Source organism: Chlorocebus sabaeus, chromosome 24, assembly GCF_047675955.1.
Source record: "Chlorocebus sabaeus isolate Y175 chromosome 24, mChlSab1.0.hap1, whole genome shotgun sequence".
NCBI lineage: Eukaryota > Metazoa > Chordata > Mammalia > Primates > Cercopithecidae > Chlorocebus > Chlorocebus sabaeus.
The window spans coordinates 41,114,607-41,138,171 of record NC_132927.1 but is presented as its reverse complement, the minus strand read 5'-3'; the positions used below and the strand labels follow the sequence as shown (position 1 = coordinate 41,138,171).

Sequence of the window (23,565 nt, the reverse complement as noted above, 5' to 3'; positions counted from 1 at the left end):
TGCAACCATTAGGAGCAGGGCTCACCCAAGGCCCATTCAGCCCAGAATGTGAGCTCTCCTCCTTCTTGCCCCTAGGAAGGAAAGCAGCTGATGGATGAGAAGCCCCAGTTTACAGCCCTGGTGTCCCAGAAGCTGGAAGCCCTGCACCGGCTCTGGGATGAGCTGCAGGCCACCACAAAGGAGAAGACCCAGCACCTCTCAGCTGCCAGGAGCTCCGACCTGCGCTTGCAGACCCATGCTGACCTCAACAAGTGGATCAGCGCCATGGAGGACCAGCTGCGGTCAGATGACCCGGGCAAGGACCTGACCAGTGTCAATCGGATGTTGGCTAAGCTGAAGGCACGTGAGTGGGTTGTAGACTTAGAGTGTTAAGATAGAAGGGGTCGTGGAAGCCAATCTGACACCTTTATTTTTAATTTTAGGTTTGGGGGTACATGTGAAGGTTTGTTACACATGTCATGGGGGTTTATTGCACATATTATTCCATCACCCAGGTTTTAAGCTCAACACCCAATAGTTATCTTTTCTGCTCCCCTCCCTTCTCTTACCCTCCCCCCGTCAAGTACACCCTAGTGTCTGTTTCGGTTGCGCCTCACCCACATTCCATGAAGATTCTTCGCCTTGCTGATCTCCTCTTGGGTAGCCTCTTGCAACCATTAGGAGCAGGGCTGACCCAAGGCCCGGTCAGCCCAGAATGTGAGCTCTTCTCCTTTTTGGCCCTAGGAAAGAAAGCAGCTGATGGATGAGAAGCCCCAGTTTATAGCCCTGGTGGCCCAGAAGCTGGAACGCCTACTGTTGTTTCCTTGTGTTCATAAGTTCTTCTCACTTAGCTCCCACTTATAAGTGAGAACATGTGGTATTTGGTTTTCTGTTCCTGCATCAGTTTGCTAAGGATAATGGCCCCAGCTCTATCCATGTTCGCACAAAAGACATGATCTCGTTCTTCTTTTATGGCTGCAAAGTATTCCATGGTGTATATGTATCATATTTTCTTTATCCAGTCTGTCATTGATGGGCATTTAGGTTGAGTCCATGTCTTTGTTATTGTGAACAGTGCTACAGTGAACATAAGTGTACATGTGTATTTATGGTAGAATGCTTTACATTCCTCTGGGTATATACCCAGTAATGGGATGGCTGGGTCAAATAGTAGTTCTGCTTTTAGCTCTTGAGGAATTGCCATACTGCTTTCCACACTGGTTGAACTAATTCACACTCCCACCAACAGTGTATAAGGGTTTCCTTTTCTCTGCAACCTCACCAGCATCTGTTATTTTTTGGTTTTTTAATAATAGCCATTCTGACTGGTGTGAGATGGTATCTCACTGTGGTTATGATTTGCATTTCTCTAATGATCAATGATATTGAGCTTTTTTTCATATGTTTTTGCCTGCATGTGTGTCTTCTTTTGAAAAGTGTCTGTTCATGTCCTTTGCCCACTTTTTAATGGGATTGTTTGTTTTCCTCTTGTAAATTTAAGTTTCTTATAGATGCAGGATGTTATACCCTTACCAGATCCATAGTTTGCAAATATTTTCTCTCATTTTGTAGGCTGTTTACTCTGTTGATAGTTTCTTTTGCTATGCAGAAGCTCTTAAGTTTAATTAGATCTCATTTGTCAATTTTTGCTTTTGTTGCGATTGCTTTTAGTGTCTTTATCATGAAATCTTTGCCCATTCCTATGTCCAGGATGATATTGCCTAGGTTGTCTTCCAGGCTTTTTATAGTTTTGAGTTTTACATTTAAGTCTTTAATCCACTTGAGTTTATTTTTGTATATTGTGTAAGGGAGGGGTCCAGTTTCAATTTTCTGCATATAGCTAGCCAGTTCTCCCAGCACCATTTATTAAATAGGGAGTCTTTTCCTCATTGTTTGTTTTTGTCAGCTTTGCAAAGATCAGATGGTGGTAGGTGTGTGGCCTTATTTCTGGACTCTCTATTCTGTTCCATTGGTCAATATGCCTGTTTTTGTACCAATACCATGCTGTTTTTGTCACTGTAGCCTTGTAGTGTAATTTGAATTCCGGTAATGTGATTCCTCCAGCTTTATCCTTTTTGCTTAGGATTGCCTTGGCCATTCAGGCTCTTTTTTGGTTTCAGATAAATTTTTAAATAATTTTTCTAGGCTGGGCATGGTGGCTCATGCCTGTAATCCTAGCACTTTGGGAGGCCAAGGCAGGTGGATCACCTGAGGTCGGGAGTTCGAGACCAGCCTGACCAACATGGAGAAACCCTGTCTCTACTAAAAATACAAAACTAGCTGGGTGTGGTGGTGCACCCATCTGATCCCAGCTACTTGGGAGGCTGAGGCAGGTGAATCACTTGAACGCAGCAAGCAGAGACTGCAGTGAGCCGAGGTCGCACCATTGCACTCCAGCCTGGGCAACAAGAGCAAAACTCCATCTCAAAAATAATAATAATAATAATAATTTTTCTAGTTCTTTGAAGAATGTCATTAGTGCTTTGATAGGAACAGCATTGAATCTGTAAATTGCTTTGAGCAGTATAGCCATTTTAACTATATTAATTATTCCTATCCATGAGCATGAGATGTTTTTCCATTTGTTTGTGTCTTCTCTGATTTCTTTGAGCACAATCTGGAACCTTAAAGTAAGCACTCCTACTCTTTCTCTTAACTGGACTTGCTTTTATCATGCAAAAATGTCGCCTGGTTTCTAATCCATCTCCAACCCCTTTTGCAGTGGGTAGGACAGAGACCCAAAAGGATGCATGAGAAACAGAACAGGCACTCAGATGAGGGAAAGATGAGTGGGAGCGTCCAAGGAGACTCCTTGGAGGAAGTTGAGCTCAAATTGGTCCTGAAAGGAGGGGTGGGATGCAGATGAATGAAGAAGATGGAGGGGCTGTCCAGGCGCCCAGGCTGGTGCTGACACCGTCCCCTTATGTCTCAGCGAGTGGAGGACCAAGTGAATGTGCGGAAAGAGGAGCTGGGGGAGCTGTTTGCCCAGGTGCCTTCAACAGGAGAGGAGGCAGGAGACGTAGACTTGAGCATCGAGAAGCGGTTCCTGGACCTCCTGGAACCGCTGGGGAGGAGGAAGAAGCAGCTGGAATCATCCAGAGCCAAGCTGCAGATCAACCGGGACGTAGAGGATGAGACGGTGCGTGGGCCGCAGCTTCTCCCCACCCCCTGAGGCGGAGCCACCAGCTGCCATCAGAGTAGCTGGCTGCCACCCAGAGCAATTCTTGGCAGCAGATGACTGGTCACCTCACTCCTCATCTCATAGGGGTGTTGTGAGGATTACATTAAATAGAAAGCTCAAGTCAGTGCTTTTGTTGGGAACTCACTGTTCACTTGCTAGTACTGCTCAGTGAAGAACATGGACTTTGGGGTCAGACAGACTTGGGTTCGAGATCCAGCTACATTACCGTCCCAATGTCTGACTAGGAGCAAGTTATTTGGAACCTCAGTTCAAAATCCCTGAATATTCCCATCTATTAAAGGGGGACAAAACCCTGATGGGGTGTTGGGAGGAACTGGGGAGACACTGCCAGCAAAGCTCTACCCCGCCCATGGTGAGCACTCGGGAAAGGGTGGTCATGATTGTCATCAACTCTCCCCTGCCTTCTGGTCTCTGCAGCTCTGGGTGGAGGAGAGGCTGCCTCTGGCCCAGTCAGCCGACTATGGCACTAATCTGCAAACCGTGCAACTGTTCATGAAGAAGAACCAGGTGAGTCCTGCCTCACCTCGCCAGTCGTACCCGCCCCTCCTCACCCCCACCTGGCCCCACAGGGGTAGGCCCAGCCCTGGCCTGCAGAAGGCTAGCAATGGCAGGTTAGTGTTCCTGTTGGCAGCTTTGGGGTCTCCAAACCGTATTGGTAGTCTTAGAGCAGAAAGAGCAGGTTTTTGTGATTATAGAGCAAATTCTGGGAGGATCACAGAGGAGGGAGGAATCCTGCTGCTTGGGGATTCAGGGCCATTCAGCCTCCGTCAGGCACCGGTGAATGCAGGATCTTGGGGGCCCTGGCCTGGAGGTTGATGTGCTTCAGTAGCTGTGTATTCAGTGTGTCCACTGGTCTGCCTGCGAGGAAGGCAGTAACTCCTGGTCTCTCTCCCACAACACTGCCTTGCCCCTCTTCCAGGGCTGAGCTTGGCATGTGCGGTGTCCTTGGGGTAAGTAGGCCCCATTTCTCTGGACATGTGAGGATACTTGTGGGGCTCAAATTCCATTAGGAAGCCACTAACTTTGGACTCCGAGCCCTTGGAGCAAACATCCCTCTGCTTTTTGGCACTCGCTTAGCCCTGATTGGGAGCTCCTGTGGCCCTGATCAGAATCCTGGACGTGAGCAGATGTGAAGCACTCCCTCTTGGATCAGGGCTGCAGCGGGAGCCTGAATCATGCAAGGAAGCTGGCTGTGTGGGGTCGCAGCAGCCAGAGAGATGGCCACAGACCCTTCTTGGACAGAGAGACCCTCCCTCTGCATGCTCTCTGGGTCAGTAAGGAGAGCCCAGGAACTTAGATCCCAGAGAAAAGCGACATGTCCCAGAGTGCCCTGTTAGTACTGCAACTCCTTGAGGAAGGAAGGTCATAGCAGACAGCACTCCCTTTCCCCCATGTTGGCAGCAGCTGACATCTGCTCACAGGACCGTTTGAGCCCAGCAGCAGTGCAGAGGCCTGGATTATATTCAGAGAGGTTTCTTCAAAGCTGCCTTAGGCCCTTTGCTTCTGGTTGATGTGATCTGGTCGCAGAGACTCCAGCAGCCACATGCAGGGACCTGGGCTAGAAGATGATAGAAATCCATCCTCAGTTAATGCCACAACCTTCAGCTAAAGGTGGAAGGCTGGTAGGACACAGTATCCTTGGGACCTCAGTTTCCTTAATTATAAAATGAGCCAACTCTAGTCTTTCCGACACTAGGATTTTTGATTCTGTGCAGCCTCTATAAGTGTTATTGTTCAAAGGTTTTTAACTCCCCTGGCTGGCAGTTGCTATTTCAGGAAAAGGACAAGACAAATATGGATGGGGTTCCCCTAACCAAGAAGGGAAAGGCAGCCTCTTGGGAAAGTGTGACTGTCCTAGTGAAGACTATTTTAGGCTCACCTGGCTAAACCATTTTTATCATTTTCCCACTTAAAACCCTCTATTGCAATGGTTCTCAAACTCCACATGCAACTCCTTTAACAAGCCCTCTGGGTGAGTTTACACAACTTAACCGGGTGCCACCCCCAGATCTGCTGCATCAAGCTCTGCGGGTAGAGCCTGATAATTTGCATTTCCAGCAAGATCCTGGGTGATGCTGATGCTGCTGGTTCAGGACTCCACTTTGGGGACCACTGCTCTCGGGACTATTCATTGCAATTAGAACACATTCCACAAGGTACTACATGAAGAGTTCTCACACCGGGCTGTACACTCAAATCACCTAGGCAACTTTTAGACAGGTGAATGCCCAGGTCCCACCTCAGATCAATTAGGATCTCTGGGGGTAGGCTCCTAGCTGCATCTATTTCCCTGGGTTATTCAGTGGGCAATCAGGATTAAGAACCAGTCATGCCTGATATGGCCCCTGCCTTCCTCTGAATCTCAGCTCTTCTCACTTTGCCCTCCTTCACGGTATTCCAGCTTTTCTTGCCCTCTCTGTGGCCTCAGACAGTCCCAGCTCAAGACCACCCCAGAACCTTTGCATTTGTTCAGTCCTCTTGCCAGGAACACTCACCTCCAGATCTCTGTGTGACTGCCTCCCTCCCGTCATTCATGTCATGGTCAAGTGTCGTCTCCTCAGAGGGGCCCTCCCTGACTCCCTTAGCTAAAGTGGCTCCTGCCACATCGCAGCAGACATTCTTCATCCCACTGTTGTCTTTTCCTCGTAGCCCCCAGGGAGGAAGGCCCAGCCTTTGTTTATTCATTTATTTGCATGTTTACCTTCTATTTCCTCTACCAGGTTGTAAGCTTTAGAGTACAGGGATTTTCATTTTTCTTGTTTCTATATTGTCCCTATTACCTAGACCAGGGTCTGGTACATAGAAAAGAACTTAATACATAGTAGTTGAATGAATGAAGATGGGGAAGAAGACATTAAACGTAAGTACCCTGCACAGACACTAGAAAGTAATTGCTTAAAAAGAAAGAAATACCTTTTTAGGCTGGGCACAGTGGCTCACCTGTAATCCCAGCACTTTGGGAGGCCGAGGTAGGTGGATCGCCTGAGCCCAGGAGTTAGAGACCAGCCTGGGCAACATGGCAAAACCCCATCTCTACAAAAAATACAAAAAATTAGCCAGATGTGGTGGTACATACCTGTAATCCAAGCTACTTGGGAGGCTGAGGTGGGAGAATCATCTGAGCCTGGGAAGTTGAGGCCCAGTGAGCTGTGATTGTGCCACTGCACTCCAGCCTGAGTGACTGGAGTGAGACCCTATCTTAAAAAAAAAAAGAAAAAAATTAATTTTTAGGCCACCATGCAAAGGTCTTAAGATCTCAGAGTAACAAGCAAATGGAGCTGAAAACGTGGGTTGTTTGAATGCAATTGCAGAGACTACAGGAAATTGTAAAAATTGAGATTCCGAGCATAAAGTATACAAATGCATTTCAGCAAGTTATGTGACTTGTAGATGTGGTTATTTTGTACATATTTCAAATGCTGGCTGTCACTGTACTGCTCACGTGGGCTGCTCTTGCCCCTGCCTTCCAGTTTTAAAGGCCACAGGAAAATTCTAGAGAGGGAAGAAACAGGTAGCGAGGTATATGGCGCTCAGGAGCCCACACACCAGCAGCAGCTAGCCCGGCCTCTAGGACCTAGAAAGCAAGTAGCCCGTGTCAGGGCGTCCTGAAGAAAAAGGTGACCCAGCCACCAGGGTGGGAGGAAGAGGCCATGTTTGTGACCAAAGGCTCAAACAGGGACTAATGCAAAGCTCACAAAAGATTTGAGAAATAGAAGTAGGGAAAAACGAAACAAAAGCTAAGACTGTAAACAAGGGGCTGCTGTCACCTGTTCTTTTACATGGAAGGTGAAAACTGTGCCCACCTGAGCTGCCAGGTTGTGCGGATCCCGCATAAATGATCCTGCATAAATCCTGCAAAAGCTGTTAGAACAAGGTATCAAAAAGGCCATTTTTCTTTTCCTTCCAACACATACACCTAAGGAATCAAGCTCTGCTGAAGCATAGGAAGACAGGGGACAGTCAAGAGCACAGGCTTCTGGGTCAGGTGGAGCTGTGTTCAAATCCGGCTCTGCCACTGAGTGACTTCACTGCTGCATGCCGGTTTCCACATGCTTATCTCAGCAGGCCACCTGAGGGTGCAAGAACGGTGCACGTGAGGTGCTTAGCAGCCTGCAAGAGGTCCTTGGTAGTTCTTATCGCCATCGCCTGCTCTGCTCTAGCAACAGGGGGGGTGAGAGGGACCAAGGGTGTCAGAGCTATGCTGCCACTGCAGAAATAGCCTCCCCGCCATGGTGGGAAGGCCCTGCCCTGAGCTCTTCCTTCTGGCCACAGACACTGCAGAATGAGATTCTGGGCCATACGCCGCGGGTTGAGGATGTGCTTCAGAGAGGGCAGCAGCTGGTGGAGGCAGCGGAGATCGACTGCCAGGACCTCGAGGAGCGCCTGAGACACCTGAAGAGCTCCTGGGATAGGCTGCAGGAGGCAGCGGCCGGGAGGCTGCAGCGACTGAGGGACGCCAACGAGGCACAGCAGTACTACCTGGATGCGGACGAGGCTGAGGCCTGGATTGGCGAGCAGGAACTCTACGTCATCTCTGATGAGATCCCCAAGGTCTGTTCGGGCAGGGGATACCAGCCAGAGTGCCAAGGCAGAGAGGAAGAGTTGAGGTTGGCTGTCGGTGGGGAGCCTTGTGAGTCCAATTGTGTGAGGAGTGAGGCCAGGGGAGGGGCATGAGGAACCCACAGACTCCCTGCCCTCCCTTGGTGCTTGCTTGGACATACTCTTGCAGGGCACACGCTGCAGCCAGGTGCCTGCTGTTTGCCCACTTAGGTTTGCTCTAACCCAGGGGTTCTGTACTTTTCTTTGCCATGGATTCTGTACTGGTGAACTTCTAGGAAAGAGATGAGGTGAGAGGTGACAGGTGGGGATCTCTCATTGGGATCTCTCAAAGCTGGAATGATATATGATGTTTTCATGGGGACAGGGGTTAGGGCACGAAAGGAAGGGTATATGTCAGATACAAATCGGGGGAGTCTGGAGAGGGAGGTAGGACACGGGCATTGCTGGGAAATCAGAAAGGCAGGAAGGGAACATGTGCGGCTCTCCTACGGGTGTCCCACAAGCCTGCTTCCCTCCTCCCTAAGGCACCTCCAGGAGCAGGGGCACAACTTGCCAAGGGAGGGATCATGGCCAGGCTGAGCTCTGGCGCTGACTGTCTGCTGCGTTCTAGGATGAAGAGGGCGCCATCGTGATGCTGAAGCGGCATTTGAGGCAGCAGCGTGCGGTGGAGGACTATGGCCGGAACATCAAGCAGCTGGCCAGCCGGGCCCAGGGCCTGCTGTCTGCAGGCCACCCTGAGGGGTGTGTGTGCCCCCTGGGATGACTCGGTCAGGAGATGGGGATCAAGCCAGGGGCCCACCAGCCAATGTCCCTTCAGATTTAAGAGGAAAATGGAAACAGTTTTCCCTAATAGGGCTGGAGAAAATTGCCGCAGGACTGGTGATGGATCCAATTTCATTTTATGCCTTGGTTTTGTGTGAGTCACTTCCAGCTGGGTCAACAAGGCCCTGGTTTGCAAAATGAAAAGAGAAGGGGTTAGCAAAACTACCCTCTTGGTGACCTGATAGCACCAATTTTCCAAAGGGTTACAATATGCTAAGGGACACTGAAGACTACTTTAGCTTTTCTTTTTATGGTCCAGAAGGTCTGCAGGACTTCACGGTCCAGACAGAACCACGATGTAGGAGTACAGGTGGAAACCTGTGCCTACCTGGGCTGTGAGGTTTTGTGGATCCTGCATACATGGGAGCCCACTGGGCCACAGACCACACACTGCCCCCAGCCACAGCCCTGTCCTCAGCTGCCATTAGGGTGCCCACCACTGTGGGTCCTCAGCAGCCACCCCAGATTTTCCCCGGGACCCACACTGTCTGGGCCCCTAGTATGTCCTGTCCCTCCCTGGAGGGCTGAGCAGAGTTGTTGCTGCAGGAGCCCTGCTCAGGCAGTGCTGCCCCCCCAGCCTCTCTGGAAGAATAATGGAGGCATTCCCCATTTGCACTTGTCCCTGTAAGCTTGCCAGATTGAGGGGCACCACGGGAAGCACTCCTCCAGGACAGAACTCCAGGACACAGTGTGTCATCCACTGAGGCTAGGGTGTGGCCCCTTCTCTCCCCAGCTCTTCCCCGGCAAAGCCCCTGTCATTTCTCCAGAGCTTCACTCCCTACCTATCCCTGCCAGGGGGGCTGTGGTCGGCATATGTTGGCTCCCCTGAGCCACTGCTCTGGGTTCGTGGCTGCTGTCTCTGAGGGCCTTCTTGGTTTTGAATTCCAGGGAGCAGATCATCAGGCTTCAGGGGCAAGTGGACAAGCACTATGCAGGGCTGAAGGACGTGGCGGAAGAGCGCAAGCGCAAGCTGGAGAACATGTACCACCTGTTCCAGCTCAAGCGGGAGACTGACGACCTGGAGCAGTGGATTTCAGAAAAGGAGCTGGTGGCCTCTTCCCCGGAAATGGGGCAAGACTTTGACCATGTGACTGTGAGTAGCCACAGCTCCTGCTGTCTTTGTGTTTCTCTAATGCAGTAGACGCAGCCAGCCCTTACTCGAGACACACAGAGTGCTGCACAGGATGCGACTTCCCCAGTGTGAGGTGGGACCCGCGGATGGGGCCTGCCCTGGGCAAGGTGTAAGAGTGTGGCTCCCGGTGCTGCAGTCACTGCCTGGGAATGTCTTCCGCTAAGCTGGTGACACCTATAACCCCTCTGCACCCCATAACCATATTTCTGTCTGCCCCACACCCAGCTTCTGCGGGACAAGTTCCGGGACTTTGCCCGGGAGACCGGGGCGATTGGGCAGGAGCGGGTGGACAACGTGAATGCCTTCATCGAGCGACTCATCGATGCGGGCCACAGCGAGGCGGCCACCATCGCTGAGTGGAAGGACGGGCTGAACGAGATGTGGGCAGACCTGCTGGAGCTCATCGACACGCGTATGCAGCTGCTGGCCGCCTCCTACGACCTGCACCGCTACTTCTACACGGGTGCCGAGATCCTGGGCCTCATCGACGAGAAGCACCGCGAGCTGCCGGAGGACGTGGGGCTGGACGCCAGCACGGCCGAGTCCTTCCACCGGGTGCACACGGCCTTCGAGCGGGAGCTCCACCTGCTGGGTGTCCAGGTACCTTCAGCCACCCACCTGCTACCAACTTCCAGGAGACCCGGGTGTCAGTCCCAACCTGGCTGTCAGTGGGGAAACCTCTAGGATGGGTGCCAGGAGGTTTCGCCTCCTTAGACAGCCAGGAGCTCAGGGCAGGGAGCAGTGGCTTTCAGATGTTCCTTAGCTTCAGAAGTCGTTCTTTAAACTGAATCCTCACAAAAGGCCGACGCATATAATACTATACAGTGCAGTTTCTCCAGTTGTACAGTGTTATTAGTGAACACATGCACAGCACTTTTCTAGCACCAGGTGCTTTTCTGAGCAATGTATGTAGCCATTGGACCCTCAAGGCTGTCCTCTGAGGCAGCTGCTAATATTCCCTGCACTTTGTAGATGAGAAAAGGGAGGGGTAGAGGGCCCATAAGTTTCCCAGGAACGTGTGGGTACACAGTAGAGCCAGGGCTCAGACCCTGGCAGTCTAGCTATAGACCCCACACACTTAGCACCAAGCACTTCAACCTTTCCACAAGGGAGCTGCAGAGCCCCCAAGTTCTACTGTTCAGACCCCTGCCTTCCCCGGCAAAGCCCCTGTCATTTCTGCCCTCCACAGATCCCTAGGGTCCCCCAGAGCTTGGTATGATAGAAAGGGCAAATGCAAGGTGGCCCCTGTTGCTGAGGGCTCCCCCAGCTTCCAGTGCAGCAGGGAGAGGTAGGCTGGCTGTGCAATCCCAGGCCAGCCCAGCAGGGGTTGGGGACAGAACACCAGGGTACGCTGGGCCCCTGGTTCATCCAAAAGGGGATCTCTTAGGGATGTGTCCTCCAGCTGGAGTGGAGGGCCTGGTGTGTGGCTGTTGCATTTGGGGATGCCAGGGCCCCTGAGATAGGTGTAGTCTCACTGAGATCTTAGGAGTGAGGTGTCACTGTCTCCGGGGCCAGCCTCAATCAGGGGATCTGGTGCAACCCCTTCCTTAGAGAGGCAGCACAGAGTGGTTAAGAATGGGGACTCAGGAGCACGGTGCAAATCCCAACTGTAGCCCTTTACTAGTTTGAGGGACCCTGGACCAGTTACTTAGCTTCCCTGTGCCTCGTTTTCCCCATCTCAAAAATAGCAATAGTAATAGTACCTCCTTCATGGGTTTGTTGGAAAGATGAAGAGAGTTCATCAATAGAAAGTGTTTAGAACAGTGCCTGGTACGTAGTTCCTCTCATTAGTGTACTGTTGAGGAGATCAAAGGGCACGGAGTTCCTCTCACTCCCAAACCTTCACAAAGTTCAAGAGGTATCTTGGGTAGGCAGAAGTGTCAAAGCAAGGAGCCTTCTCCTATAGCACCCCCTGGGTGGAGGCTGAAGATCCTACCTTCCAGCAGTGCCCTGAGTTGGTAGGCCAGGAGAACGTAGCTGCCCTTCCAGTCCTAGGACCACAGCACCTAGGGAACAATGTCCAGGGAACAATGTCTGGTTTTGCCTGACCACAGGTGCAGCAGTTCCAGGATGTGGCCACCCGTCTGCAGACAGCATATGCTGGGGAGAAGGCAGAGGCCATCCAGAACAAGGAGCAGGAGGTGTCTGCCATGTGGCAGGCACTGCTCGATGCCTGTGCCGGGCGCCGGACCCAGCTAGTGGACACGGCGGATAAATTCCGCTTCTTCAGCATGGCCCGTGACCTCCTCTCCTGGATGGAGAGCATCATCCGGCAGATCGAGACCCAGGAGAGGCCCAGGTGAGGGGAGCGTCCTTGAGGCAGAGGCAGCTCCTCTCCAGGCCAGAGGATCCCGGCCAACCAGGGTGCTGCACTGGGGCTCGTCCCTGGAGGGACAGTCCTGGACTATTGGTCCATGAAAATCCCTGGGGGACACTTGAGGCCTGAGGCTGGATCTAGACAGAAATGGCCTGGCTCAGCTTCCACTGGGAGGACCAATCGTTTCAGAGTCAGGAGAGTCCTGGGTGTAGAGAGAGACATCTGTCATTCAGGTTCTCCAATGGGCACAGTGACCATGGCTGTCAGTGAAAATAAGCAACTCACATATCCAAAGCTGGGTAGGTCTAAGATTGCGCATTCTTCTCCTAGCCCTGGGATGTGAGGGGGCCCTTCCCCCGAAACTCAGGAAGAAGCTCATTGTCCATGAGAGGAGGAGTCAGGCATTGGGCAGTGAGAGCCCCTGCAGAGATCAGACCACTCTGCCCAGTCGGTGCAACTTCATCAGTTATTGCTGATCCATCTCCATCCTTCTGCCCCTACAGTGTCTGTCCTGATGGTCTTACTTTTAACATTCTTACAGAGATATAACTCCCATACCACACTTCATCCATTTAGGGTGTATCATTCAATGGTTTTTAATATATTTGCTGTTACACAACTATCCCCACAATCTAAGGTTAGAAGATTTTCATGACTCCGTCCCTATTAGCAGTCACTCCCCATTCCCCTCTCTTCCCAGTCCCTGGAAACCACTACATGACTTTCTATCTCTCTAGATTTGCCTATGCTGGACATTTCATATAAATGGAATCATACAATATGTGGTCTTTTGTGACTGACTTCTTTCCCTTCATATAATGTTTTCAAGATGCATCCATGTTGTAGCATCAGTCAGTACCCTATTCCTTTTTATTGCCCAGTAATATTCCCAGGCTTCTTTGGGGATTTCTGTACCCACTGCCCATGCTCTGGCCACTGAGCAATGGGAGATACTAGGGCATCTGTGTTCCTGCTGGGGCTGGGCTGGCGGAGGACCCCCTGGCTGGCCAGAGAGAGAGGAGGGAGCAGGGTCTGACTCCCACAGGCACGGGGAGGTGGGCCCCTCTGGTTGGGACACAGAGGCAGGCCAGAGTGACCCAGAGTTCCCTTCTTCCCTTGTCCTCCTGTCCCCCAGGGATGTCTCCTCTGTGGAATTGCTCATGAAGTATCACCAGGGCATCAATGCAGAGATTGAAACCCGGAGCAAGAACTTCAGTGCCTGCCTGGAGCTTGGCGAGTCCCTGCTGCAGCGGCAGCACCAGGCCTCAGAGGAGGTGAGGGGACGGCAGGGATGGAGGTGAGCCAGGCAGCCTCCTGGGAGGGAGCTGACAGCTGCAGCTTTTCTGAGGAGCTTGTCTTGCTCTCACTCATAGAGATCAGAGCTGCACACAGGCCCGGGGATTGCAGCCCCAGCAAGTACACTCCCTGCCTTAAGGAGCTGGCCACTCAGTAAAGCAGAGCAGGCTCATAACCTGCCTAACACCCACAGGTGCACACACTTTGGAGTTGGTGACCTCCTTTAATAGGAGAGGCGTATAGGCCTCAGAGAGGTTAAGTAACATGCCCCAGGCCGCACAACTGGCAAGTAGCTGGGCCAAGACTTGAAGCCAGGACTGTAGGACCAAACCTGGCATTCTTTGCAGGACCCAGCTATGCACTGCCTCAGATGGGGAAGGGTTTGCCAGGCCTGAGCTTTTCTCCCTTTCCTCCCTGTAGATCCGTGAGAAACTGCAGCAGGTGATGTCCAGGAGGAAAGAGATGAATGAGAAGTGGGAGGCCCGCTGGGAGCGGCTCCGCATGTGTGAGTAGAGCCCCGGAGGCAGGGCCCGGGGGCAGGAGTACCCCCGCTGGAGTAGGGGAATAGGGAGGTGCCACCATGGGTGGATTTTCACTATTGTCTAGAGAGGAGCCCCCCACAGCACTGCTCTTCAGCAAAGCTCTGGGGCCAGGGGCCTCAGCTGTCCAGGCAGAAGGCTGGAGTGGACATGCTGCTGGAAGCCTCTTAACCAGGCAGCATGCCCCCACTCCATGCCCATCCTCTGCCCCACTTGCCCCCAGCCTCATGCCCAGGCTGGTATGCCTGCAGAGCTATGCCCTGGGGGAGGGGTTGAGGGTTTGGGGAGGGGTTGGGGTCTGGGGGAGGGGTTGAGGGTTGGGGGAGGGGTTGAGGGTTGGGGGAGGAGTTGAGGGTTGGGGGAGGGGTTGGGGTCTGGGGGAGGGGTTGAGGGTTGGGGGAGGGGTGAGGGTTGGGGAGGGGTTGAGGGTTGGGGGAGGGGTTGGGGTTGGGGGAGGGGTTGAGGGTTGGGGGAGGGGTGAGGGTTGGGGGAGGGGTTGAGGGTTGGGGGAGGGGTGAGGGTTGGGGGAGGGGTTGAGGGTTGGGGGAGGGGTTGGGGTAAGGCTCTCATGAATCCCAGACATTCCTCCTGAGGAATATCAAGCGTAGAGGGGGCTCTTCCTCCTTCAGCTGGGCGCTGATGAGAGGTGTGGAAAAGCCACCACTCAAGGAGGAGTTGAGAGCCAAGAAGCGCCAACTGGTCCTCTGGCCACTCATCCAGCATCATGTGAGACAGCCAAGGGCTGGGAAGAATGTTCAAGGCAGAAGACTCCTTCTCAGAGACATCTAAAATACATTTTGTTTTCAAAATAGAGTTCTAATTAGTGAAAAATATAATTTAAAAAATATAACTATTGGGCCAAGCATGGTGGGTGATGTCTATAATCCCAGCACTTTGGGAGGCCAAGGCAGGAGGATTGCTTGAGCTCAGGAGTTTGAGACTAGCCTGGGCAACATAGGGAGACCCTATCTACAACAACAACAAAAATTAGTTGGGTGTGATGGTGCACACCTATAGTCCCAGCCACATGGGAGGCTGAGATGGGAGGATCACTTGAACCCAGGAGGCTGAGGCTGCCATGAGCCGTAATCACATCACTGCACTCCAGCCTGGGTAACAGATTAAAGCCCTCTCTCTAAAAACATAGAGCCATTGTGAAGCTAGGTTAGGGGCCCAGTGTGGAATGGGGTGGCTGCAGGCAGCAAGGGTATCCATGTGGTTTAGGGACACCTATTCAGGCCACCAGCCTGACCACTGGCCCTAATCAGGAGTGAACAGTTGGGTGCTAACAGGCCCTGGGCCTTGTGGGGGGGTCTGTGTCCTGTTCCCCCTGGCAGTGCTGGAGGTGTGCCAGTTCTCGAGGGATGCCTCTGTGGCTGAGGCGTGGCTGATCGCCCAGGAGCCCTACCTGGCCAGCGGGGACTTTGGACACACAGTGGACAGTGTAGAGAAGCTCATCAAGAGGCACGAGGCTTTTGAGAAGTCCACGGCCAGCTGGGCAGAGCGCTTCGCTGCCCTGGAGAAGCCTACCACGGTGAGCAGGGAACAGTGCTGGGAGGCTCAGGAGGGTGGCAGCTATGCCCTCATGTCAAGAACTCCAGGCCGGTTAGGTAGTTAGAATGGTGTGACAGGCTTGGCCAGCAGGGACAATGGGAAGGAAAGACAAGTGGCAGGAAGTACTGACCTCCGAATGCAAAGGACAGAAGGGACTGACTATAGAAGGAATGAATGCCAGGGCGGGTGGGGGTGCAGGGCCACGTCCAGAGGGAGGTCATCTGAGAACACAACTGGCCTCTGTGGCTGCTCTGACCCCTGGGCCTTCTCCTCCTCTAGCTTGAGCTGAAAGAACGCCAGATTGCGGAGAGACCTGCAGAGGAGACTGGGTGAGTGGTGGCCATGTGTCCAGGGAGCTGAGTGCCCTGCCAAGTGGGAGTAGGGGGTGCCTTTCATCAGAAACCTGACTTTGGGACCAGTTGCATTTGACCTCTCACAGTGGGCACCCTTGTCAGGAAGGCCTGGAGTGCCTGAGCATGAGGGCAGAGGAGCTTTTGCTTCCCCAGTCACGGGCGGGCTGAAGGCCTGGTGCAGGAGGAGGGGGCCGGGAGCAGTGGCTGCCAGGTGAGGCCCTGCCTTGGAGCCACCTGAACACGGGGCCCCACAGCCTGTGCTGCCTGGAACCTGGCTCCCTTCTGAAGAATCTGCCTTGGCTTCTCCGAAGAAGTCTCTGGGCGGCTCCTTGCCGAGCACTGTCCAGGCTGCGGGCTGACTGGATGGGGAGCTATGTGGAGCTTGCTCCCTGTGGGCGTGGGTGAAAAGTCAGGCCTTGTAGGAGGCACTGGCCTCAGAGGGGTGCTTGTTTTTAAGGAGACTGTGTCTTTCTTAGGCCTCAAGAGGAGGAAGGCGAGACAGCAGGGGAGGCTCCGGTTTCCCACCATGCGGCCACTGAGAGAACGTCCCCGGTCAGTCTCTGGTCTCGTTTGTCTAGTTCCTGGGAGTCACTGCAGCCAGAGCCCTCTCACCCCTACTAGGCTCAGCCCAGGTGAAGGCGAGATGAGCTGGCGCAGCCCCGCCCTCCATCCTGCCCACATCCCTGCAGCCACCTCCCAGCAGAGCAGGCTGCGTCCTCATTCAGGTGTTCCGCATGAAAGTACTGGCCTTCTCCACTCCTCGCCTCAGCGCAGAGGAAACAGGCCAGCCCAGTGACATGACGTTATTAGCTTGGTTTTATCTAATAAATTTTATTGTATAAATATATCACCATTTACATGAGGGGAAACACTAGCCAGAGATGATTAGTGCATTTCTGTACCGTCCTTTCCATTTTCCAACTCCTTCCTCTAGGCAGTACTCACCCCTGCACCCACACCTACACACATGCACACGCACACACACGCATGTGCACACAAATACACACACGCACAGTCACCACACCGCCCATACACACACCTCACGCACAACCACACACCCACATACTCATGCACATATGCACACACCACGCCCACCCACATGCACACGCAACACATACACCCCACACACACACGTACACGCTCATACACACACCCCACACCCCACACACATATCCACACTCACACCCACACACACGTACACACTCATACACACACACCACACCCCCACACACATCCACACTCACACCCACACACGTACACACTCATACACAACCACACCCACACACACACACCTACACTCACACCCACACACACTCATACACACACCCCCACACACGTACACACTCATACACACATACCACACCCCCACACAGGCACACATACGTACACAACCACACCCCCCACACACACATCCACACTCACACACGTACATGCTCATACACCATACCCCACACGCACATCTACACTCACACTCCCACACACGTACACATACACCACATCCCCCATACACACTCATACACACCCCCTACACACACACATACACACTCATATGCACACACCGCACCCCCACACACACTCATACACACACATACACACACACCACAACCCACACACATCCACACTCCCACCCACACACGCACACGCTCATACACACCACACCCCCACACACACCCACACGCAATACTCATATGCACACACCACACCCACCCACATGCACACACACCACACCCCCACACACACACTTACACATACACACCACACCCATACACATCCACACACGTACACACACCACACCCCCACACACACACTTACACATACACACCACATCCATACACATCCACACACCACACCCCCACACACACACTTACACATACACACCACACCCATACACATCCACACACGTACACACACCACACCCCCACACACACACTTACACATACACACCACATCCATACACATCCACACACTTACACACACCACACACCCACCCACACACGTACACACTCGTACACACACCACACCCCACACACCCACATGCACACACCACAACCGCCCCCCCCCCACACACACACACATCACACCCCCCCCGTACGCACACCCGCACTCTCACACACACACACACCACTCGACTGTCCCATCCCACCTGCCCCACTGCAGGCATCTTCGGTGAAGTGGGGCTGCCCATCCTTGTAGGCTATTCCTTCCCCCTATGCAGAGCCCTCTCCTCTTTCCACCGACCTCGCCTGAGGCCTGTGGGTCAGTGAGTCTGGATATGGAGCTGGTTCTGGGACAAGAACAGACTTGAAGGAAGTCTGCAAAATTGAAGAGAATCCCAGGGCTTTGAGTAACAGGGGTCATCCCCCCAACTTGTAGGAAAGGAGGTTGAGCCAGAGGCCTGGCTCAAAGGACAGGGAGAGCCCAAGACAGCAGCTACCAGAGGCCTAGGGCATGTGCCTCAGAACCTTACCTGGAGCAGGCCCCTTAGGACCCCATGGGGTCTGTGCAGGGAGGTTGGGAGGCTGTCACCCAGGCTTAGGGAACTGCTCTGGGGAGCAGCTGACCGAGAAGAAAGCAAGAATTCAGCACACGGCTTGCATGGCTTCCCCCTGCATGTCTCCGCTGTGGCAGGCTGCACTGGGGGTCAAGGGAGCCACAGATCCTTCCTGCGGCCTACCTCTCCAGGTGCCCGGTGAGCCTGCCTGAACCTGGGGGTGAGGTTAGGAAGACAGGCATTCCAGATGGAAGTTTCTGGTACACCAGTCACCCCCAGAAACGTGTACGAACAGTGAAGCCTCCCTTTTTCAACCCTTCTCACCATCTGAGGGAGATGCCCTCCCCAACTCCCCCTCCCCCCATTCCCCCCCGTTCCCCCTCACCCCCCCACACACACCCCTCTGTGGCCTCCAGCCTGGCTAGAGGCCTCCCTTTCATAGCTGCACCAGCCCACCATGCCTAGCAGAGGGCACTGCTGGGCTCCTGCTGAAGGGTCTCTCCCAGAAGTTCCCTCTGAAGCTCCCGGTGTGGCATGTGGGGTCTCCCTTCCCTGTCTGTGGTGGACTCCGTCCCAGCCCCTTTTTCCCAGCAACAGCCCCTGCCGGAAGGAGAGCAAACTTTGGGGACCCGGCATAGACTGCGTACACGGGCTGGGGCTGTCCCTGCGCCCTGCCCCCGCCTGCTTCTGCCGTGCGTCCCTGTGTGTCTGCATGTGGCAGTGTCCTGGTGTGTGGGCTCCTCGGTGAGCACCAGAGCGACTCCATCCATTGTCTGTGTCATGTGTGTCCGTGCAAATGTAATTACTTGTGCATCAGAGCCGCCTCCAGCCAACACCTGAATGTCACCGGGTTGGGGGGAATAAAACCTGTTTGGACCTGATGATCTCTTTGGGGGAAGGAGTGAGCCCACATTCGAGACCCCTTCCGGAGAGCCAGCCACTCCAGCAGATGGGAAGACTGGACTGTGCCCGGTGCCGGAAAGAAACCAGATGGTGACTCAACACCAGACCCAAGGCCTCATGCACAGATTTCCTGCTGCTGCTGTCTTCTGAGCCCTTTGTTAAGTTTTCATGGGGATCCATGAACCTCAGAGGTATTAGGCCCTCCTAATACCCCATCCGCATTCGATGCGAGAAAGAGGAGGACACAGCCTGTTGGGAAAGCCCAACCTGGCTCTGGAAGAGTCCTCGCAAGTCCAACGGCCAGTCCCTCCAGCCTGCCTGGCCGGGACTACCCCTTCACAGAACCCCAGGCCTCTCCCAGGGAGCAATGACCAATGGCTGCGCCTCCCCTCTGGGATAGGCCTGGGGGACGGTGGCTCTCCTGCTGGTCCTCTGTGTGTGGTCTGGTGTCAGTGCCCTATAGAATAGATCCATGCGGTGTTGCTTCATGTACAACCCCTCACTGTGTATGTCGGCTTCCTGCTGGGGGGAACTGATGGGAGTGGACCAGGCACCCCTGCTCCTGTCTGGACAGCTGCACACTACAGGGCAGCACCCCTCCCCAATCCTACCCTTCCCTGTGTGTGTGTGTGCACATGGTGACTAGAGCTGCCATCCCACACATCAGCCTCTTTCTCAAGCACATCACTGCACGGTCCCACCACCTTCCCTCACCTCTTGCCTTTTCACATTAGAGCGTGTTCTGGTAAAGGCCAATACGTTCATAAAGGTAAGTGCATAGGAGGCCAGGCAGAAGAAACGAGACCTCACTCACAAAAGACAAAACTGCTGGAGGGGAAGTCAGGACATCTGGGTTCTAGTCCTCAATTCTGTTGGAAACTTCCTGCATGATTTTAGATAAACCACCTAATCCCCTGAGTCTCCATGCTCTTATAAAGCCTTCTCTGGAGAATTACTGAAAGTCTGGAACATTCCTGTATGTCAGCAATTTAGCAAATTATAGGGAGGGGCTGGGAGAAGTAGTTTTCACCACTTTCCTCTTGCCTGGTGCTTAGTGCTATGGTACCCAGCTGGTCTCAGGTACCCACTGGTGTAAGACGGGAGATGGAAAAGAGGAAGTAAAGGGCTAGGGTGTTTGCCTTTGTCCCTGTGGGGGAGTAGAGGTGGGGCTGCACCTCTGCTACGGTCAGGATAGTGCCCTGAAGGAGGCCCAGGTCTGCCAGGAAACCCTCGGCAGTGAGCAGGCAGACCTGCTCAAGACTGAGCACCTCCCTTTCACCTGGGGCTGTGGCCCTGGGAAGGACTTGGGGGTCCTGCTGAGCATCCCCTACCTCCTGGGCTCAGGTTGCGTCAGAAGCCCCAGTGTAACATGTGTGGTGAGAGGCTGCTTTCTCCTGGGAGAGAAGGAGGCGGATTGCATGGAGAAGAAATGGTATTGAAGATGCTGCAAGTCCCCCCAGGCTAAAGGTCCCCAGTGCACAGCCCTGTGCATCTTCCTGTCCCTTGTGCCTGATTCTGGTTTTGGGAAGTGAAGCGGGAACTTCTCTGAGAACTCCCTCAGCAGGGCTGTGATGACGCCATGTGTGACGTCCCTGAAAGGGATTGGTGCTCCTAATCGCCTTTGCTAGGGCTCACTGTGTGGGATAAACATACCCTGCCTGCCTCCAAGCCCCAAGGCTAGATCCAGGCTGTAGTGCAGAGGGACCCCGGGATGCCACGCCACTCCAGAAAGCAGCTGCTGGGTGCCCCTCATTATCAGCCTTCTCATCAGGAAGTCAGGGAAAGCTGTCTTCCCCAAGGGCAGCTTGCAGATGCCCTTGCACCAGGCCTTCCAGCACCGCCTGTGCAGCCAGCCACCGTGGAGAAAGGGCCTGAGCATCTCGCTAGGGCTGAACATGGAACCTGAGACTCCTAGGTCCCTTGCTTCTCCATTCCCATAGAATTAAAGGTTTATGTGGCTTCAGGGAAGTAACCAGCACTTACGAACATGAGGGGCTGAGCAGATACTGGACTTGCAGCCAGGACCACCTCCTGGCCGGTGTCTGGCTGGCTAGCTCCAGCTGCTGCTGCCCCTTGGCAACCTGGGCACCTCCCCCAGCAGCAGCCTCCCTGGCAGGCAGCCAGGAGCTTTAATCAGCGGCCAGCGGTGGGGCTCTGACGTCCTTGGATGGAAGAGATGTGGGTGTGGAGACAGCAGCTGTGTTTCTTCTCGCCTGAACAAGCTCTCCCAGTCTTTCCTTCTCCTCCTGCTACTCTTTCAGACATTTTGCAGTGAATGCAAATCTTATGTTTGTTGGTAATGGGCAGACCCAGCTGGAAACGACGTCAGTTTTCCCCAAAACCTGGGCGTGTTCCTGTCTACCCAGTATGCCTGAGTCAGTGTGGCAGGGGTGTGTCTGCCTACACTCTGGCACTGTGCCTGTCTCCCTGGAGAAACCTGCTGTAGGCTCTTTCTGGACACCTGCCCGCTGCTGGGCATGTCCCTTTCTCTTTGCTGTGGTCAGATTTAATATTTCTGGCCCCTCTGCTCTAAAGACTCTTCCTAAATTCTTTCTTTCAGGCTGTGTTTCAGAACATCCTAGATACTGATGGCCTTAGGATGAGACTCAGTGAACATTGGAGGCATCTCAGAAATGGGTTTGAAGTGGACGACATGACCACTGGGTGGCAGATATCGATGGGGGAGTCAGTGTCTTCTAGCTCTCTCTAGTCTTTCAAATGCTGAGTGGCTGGCTCAGGACCACTGAGCGACTAAGCAGTCATCAGCTGCTCCAGGGCAGGGACCTGAAGAGGTCACACAGGTGGTGGGCATGGTGAAGACAGCTCCTGAGGAAGCCTCATTCTCTTCTCACGCCCTGGTGACAGTGGACCAGGTTTCTCCTCCCCTGCACACTGCCATTCCCCTTCCCCTCCATTTGCTTTACCGGGTGCCCTTCTGCCCTACATCCCTTCCTGTCATCCCGGCCAGGCCCCCCAGTTGCCGTCTCAGACAGCTGGACTCTGGGGTGCAGTGTTGCACTGGACTGCTTTCCTACCCAACTTCTCATAAGAGCCCCTCCCGATCCCTTGGCCTGCAATCCAGGGGACTCCTCACCATGCATCCCAGCCTCAGCTCCCCGCCCTGGTTCTTTCCCCCTGTTCAGCAACAGCCTCTGCTTTCTCCTTTAAGGCATCTGTCTCTGCCCACCTTAAGTTGCCATCTCTTCATCTCTTTGGCTGCCCTCAGCTCAACAAACCATTTGTTTTTCTTCTCTTGCAAACAACTGTCTTCTGAACAGCCTTTCCAACCCACCCAGTGACAGCCCTTCTTACCCAGAGGACAAGAGTTGAGACATCAGCCATTGGGCGAGGGCAACACTTCTTGGCTGCCAGAGCCACTTCTTGGCTGCCTGCTCCCTGCACCCCACAGTCACCAGCACTCTTTGGTTGCCTAAGGTATCTAGCAGGGGGTCTTGTTTGGCCCCAAGCCCCTCTTCCAGCTCTGGCATGATTATGCTGCCTCTGTCAATCAGCCATGTGTTTTGCATAAGCCAAGGTCATCTCATTTAGACTGCAAACCCCATCGGACAGGTGCTTTCCTCTGGAGTGAGGATACAGGTCTCCCCTCTTGCAGCAGGATTTAGTAAGAACACAGAGTTTGGTGCCAGACAGACCTGCATCTTCAACATTCTTCACTAATGTGTGACTATGGACAGGTCACTCATTCTCTATGACCCCCAGTTTCCCTCATCTGTAACACAGGGGGTAATAACTACCTGCCTTGTAGAGAGGCTGGGAGGATTGGAAGAGACGATGTAAGTAGAGCAGCTGGCACCTAGTAGGTGATTATTTAAGTCCCTTCATTTTTCTCCATCCTCTACCTCAGTCCTTCATCTCTTAAAACATGTGAATTCTAACATGAATTCAGTCATGGCACGATGCATCCCATTGCTGCAGTCAGTCTGTTTCTGGGGTGCATTCTCAGGCCCCAGTTCTCATTGGCGTTACCTTTAGAGAGACCTTGTTGCCTGTGTTCTTTGCTTGTAAATGCATCCGGGTTCGCTGAGCATCTTCAGAACCTCTGAAAGACCCTGTGGTCCCCAGCCAGGTTGTGTTTCTCCTGGGAGCCTGAGGAGTTTGTCGTCTGTGTGCAGTCCCCTGCGCCACCTGCTGGCTGAGCTTGAACGTACACCTGAGCTTGAACATACACCTTCACCTCCTTTGGCCCAGAGAAGACGTTTACCCATCTGCCCATGTCCCTGGCCTGTTTTGCACATCCTCTGTGGACACCCTAACCCCCTACCTCCCCCACCCAAGCCAGTTTCCTAGCAAGGCAGGACACTAAAAAGTCAAGCTTACACAGACTCCTGCTTGACTTTGCAAGACTGCAAAAACCCGGAGATGGTCATCCCCCACCCATTGGGAGCCTGTGGCCTCT

The 23,565-nt window shown here is 53.5% G+C and overlaps 1 protein-coding gene across 2 annotated transcripts in view; it reads left to right on the top strand.

Moving 5' to 3' along the window:
• The window catches only part of SPTB (spectrin beta, erythrocytic), a 137,155-nt gene that overhangs the window by 99,879 nt on the left and 13,711 nt on the right, over window positions 1–23,565 (top strand). For both annotated transcript variants that reach the window (XM_037984121.2, XM_037984123.2), the window contains 13 exons: window positions 76–339; window positions 2,912–3,118; window positions 3,599–3,688; window positions 7,454–7,732; window positions 8,352–8,482; window positions 9,452–9,656; window positions 9,921–10,295; window positions 11,750–11,994; window positions 13,148–13,286; window positions 13,729–13,813; window positions 15,185–15,381; window positions 15,681–15,730; window positions 16,231–16,306. In XM_037984121.2, coding sequence (XP_037840049.2) covers window positions 76–339; window positions 2,912–3,118; window positions 3,599–3,688; window positions 7,454–7,732; window positions 8,352–8,482; window positions 9,452–9,656; window positions 9,921–10,295; window positions 11,750–11,994; window positions 13,148–13,286; window positions 13,729–13,813; window positions 15,185–15,381; window positions 15,681–15,730; window positions 16,231–16,306 — 2,343 coding nt within the window. The remainder of the gene's footprint in view (window positions 1–75; window positions 340–2,911; window positions 3,119–3,598; window positions 3,689–7,453; window positions 7,733–8,351; window positions 8,483–9,451; window positions 9,657–9,920; window positions 10,296–11,749; window positions 11,995–13,147; window positions 13,287–13,728; window positions 13,814–15,184; window positions 15,382–15,680; window positions 15,731–16,230; window positions 16,307–23,565) is intronic.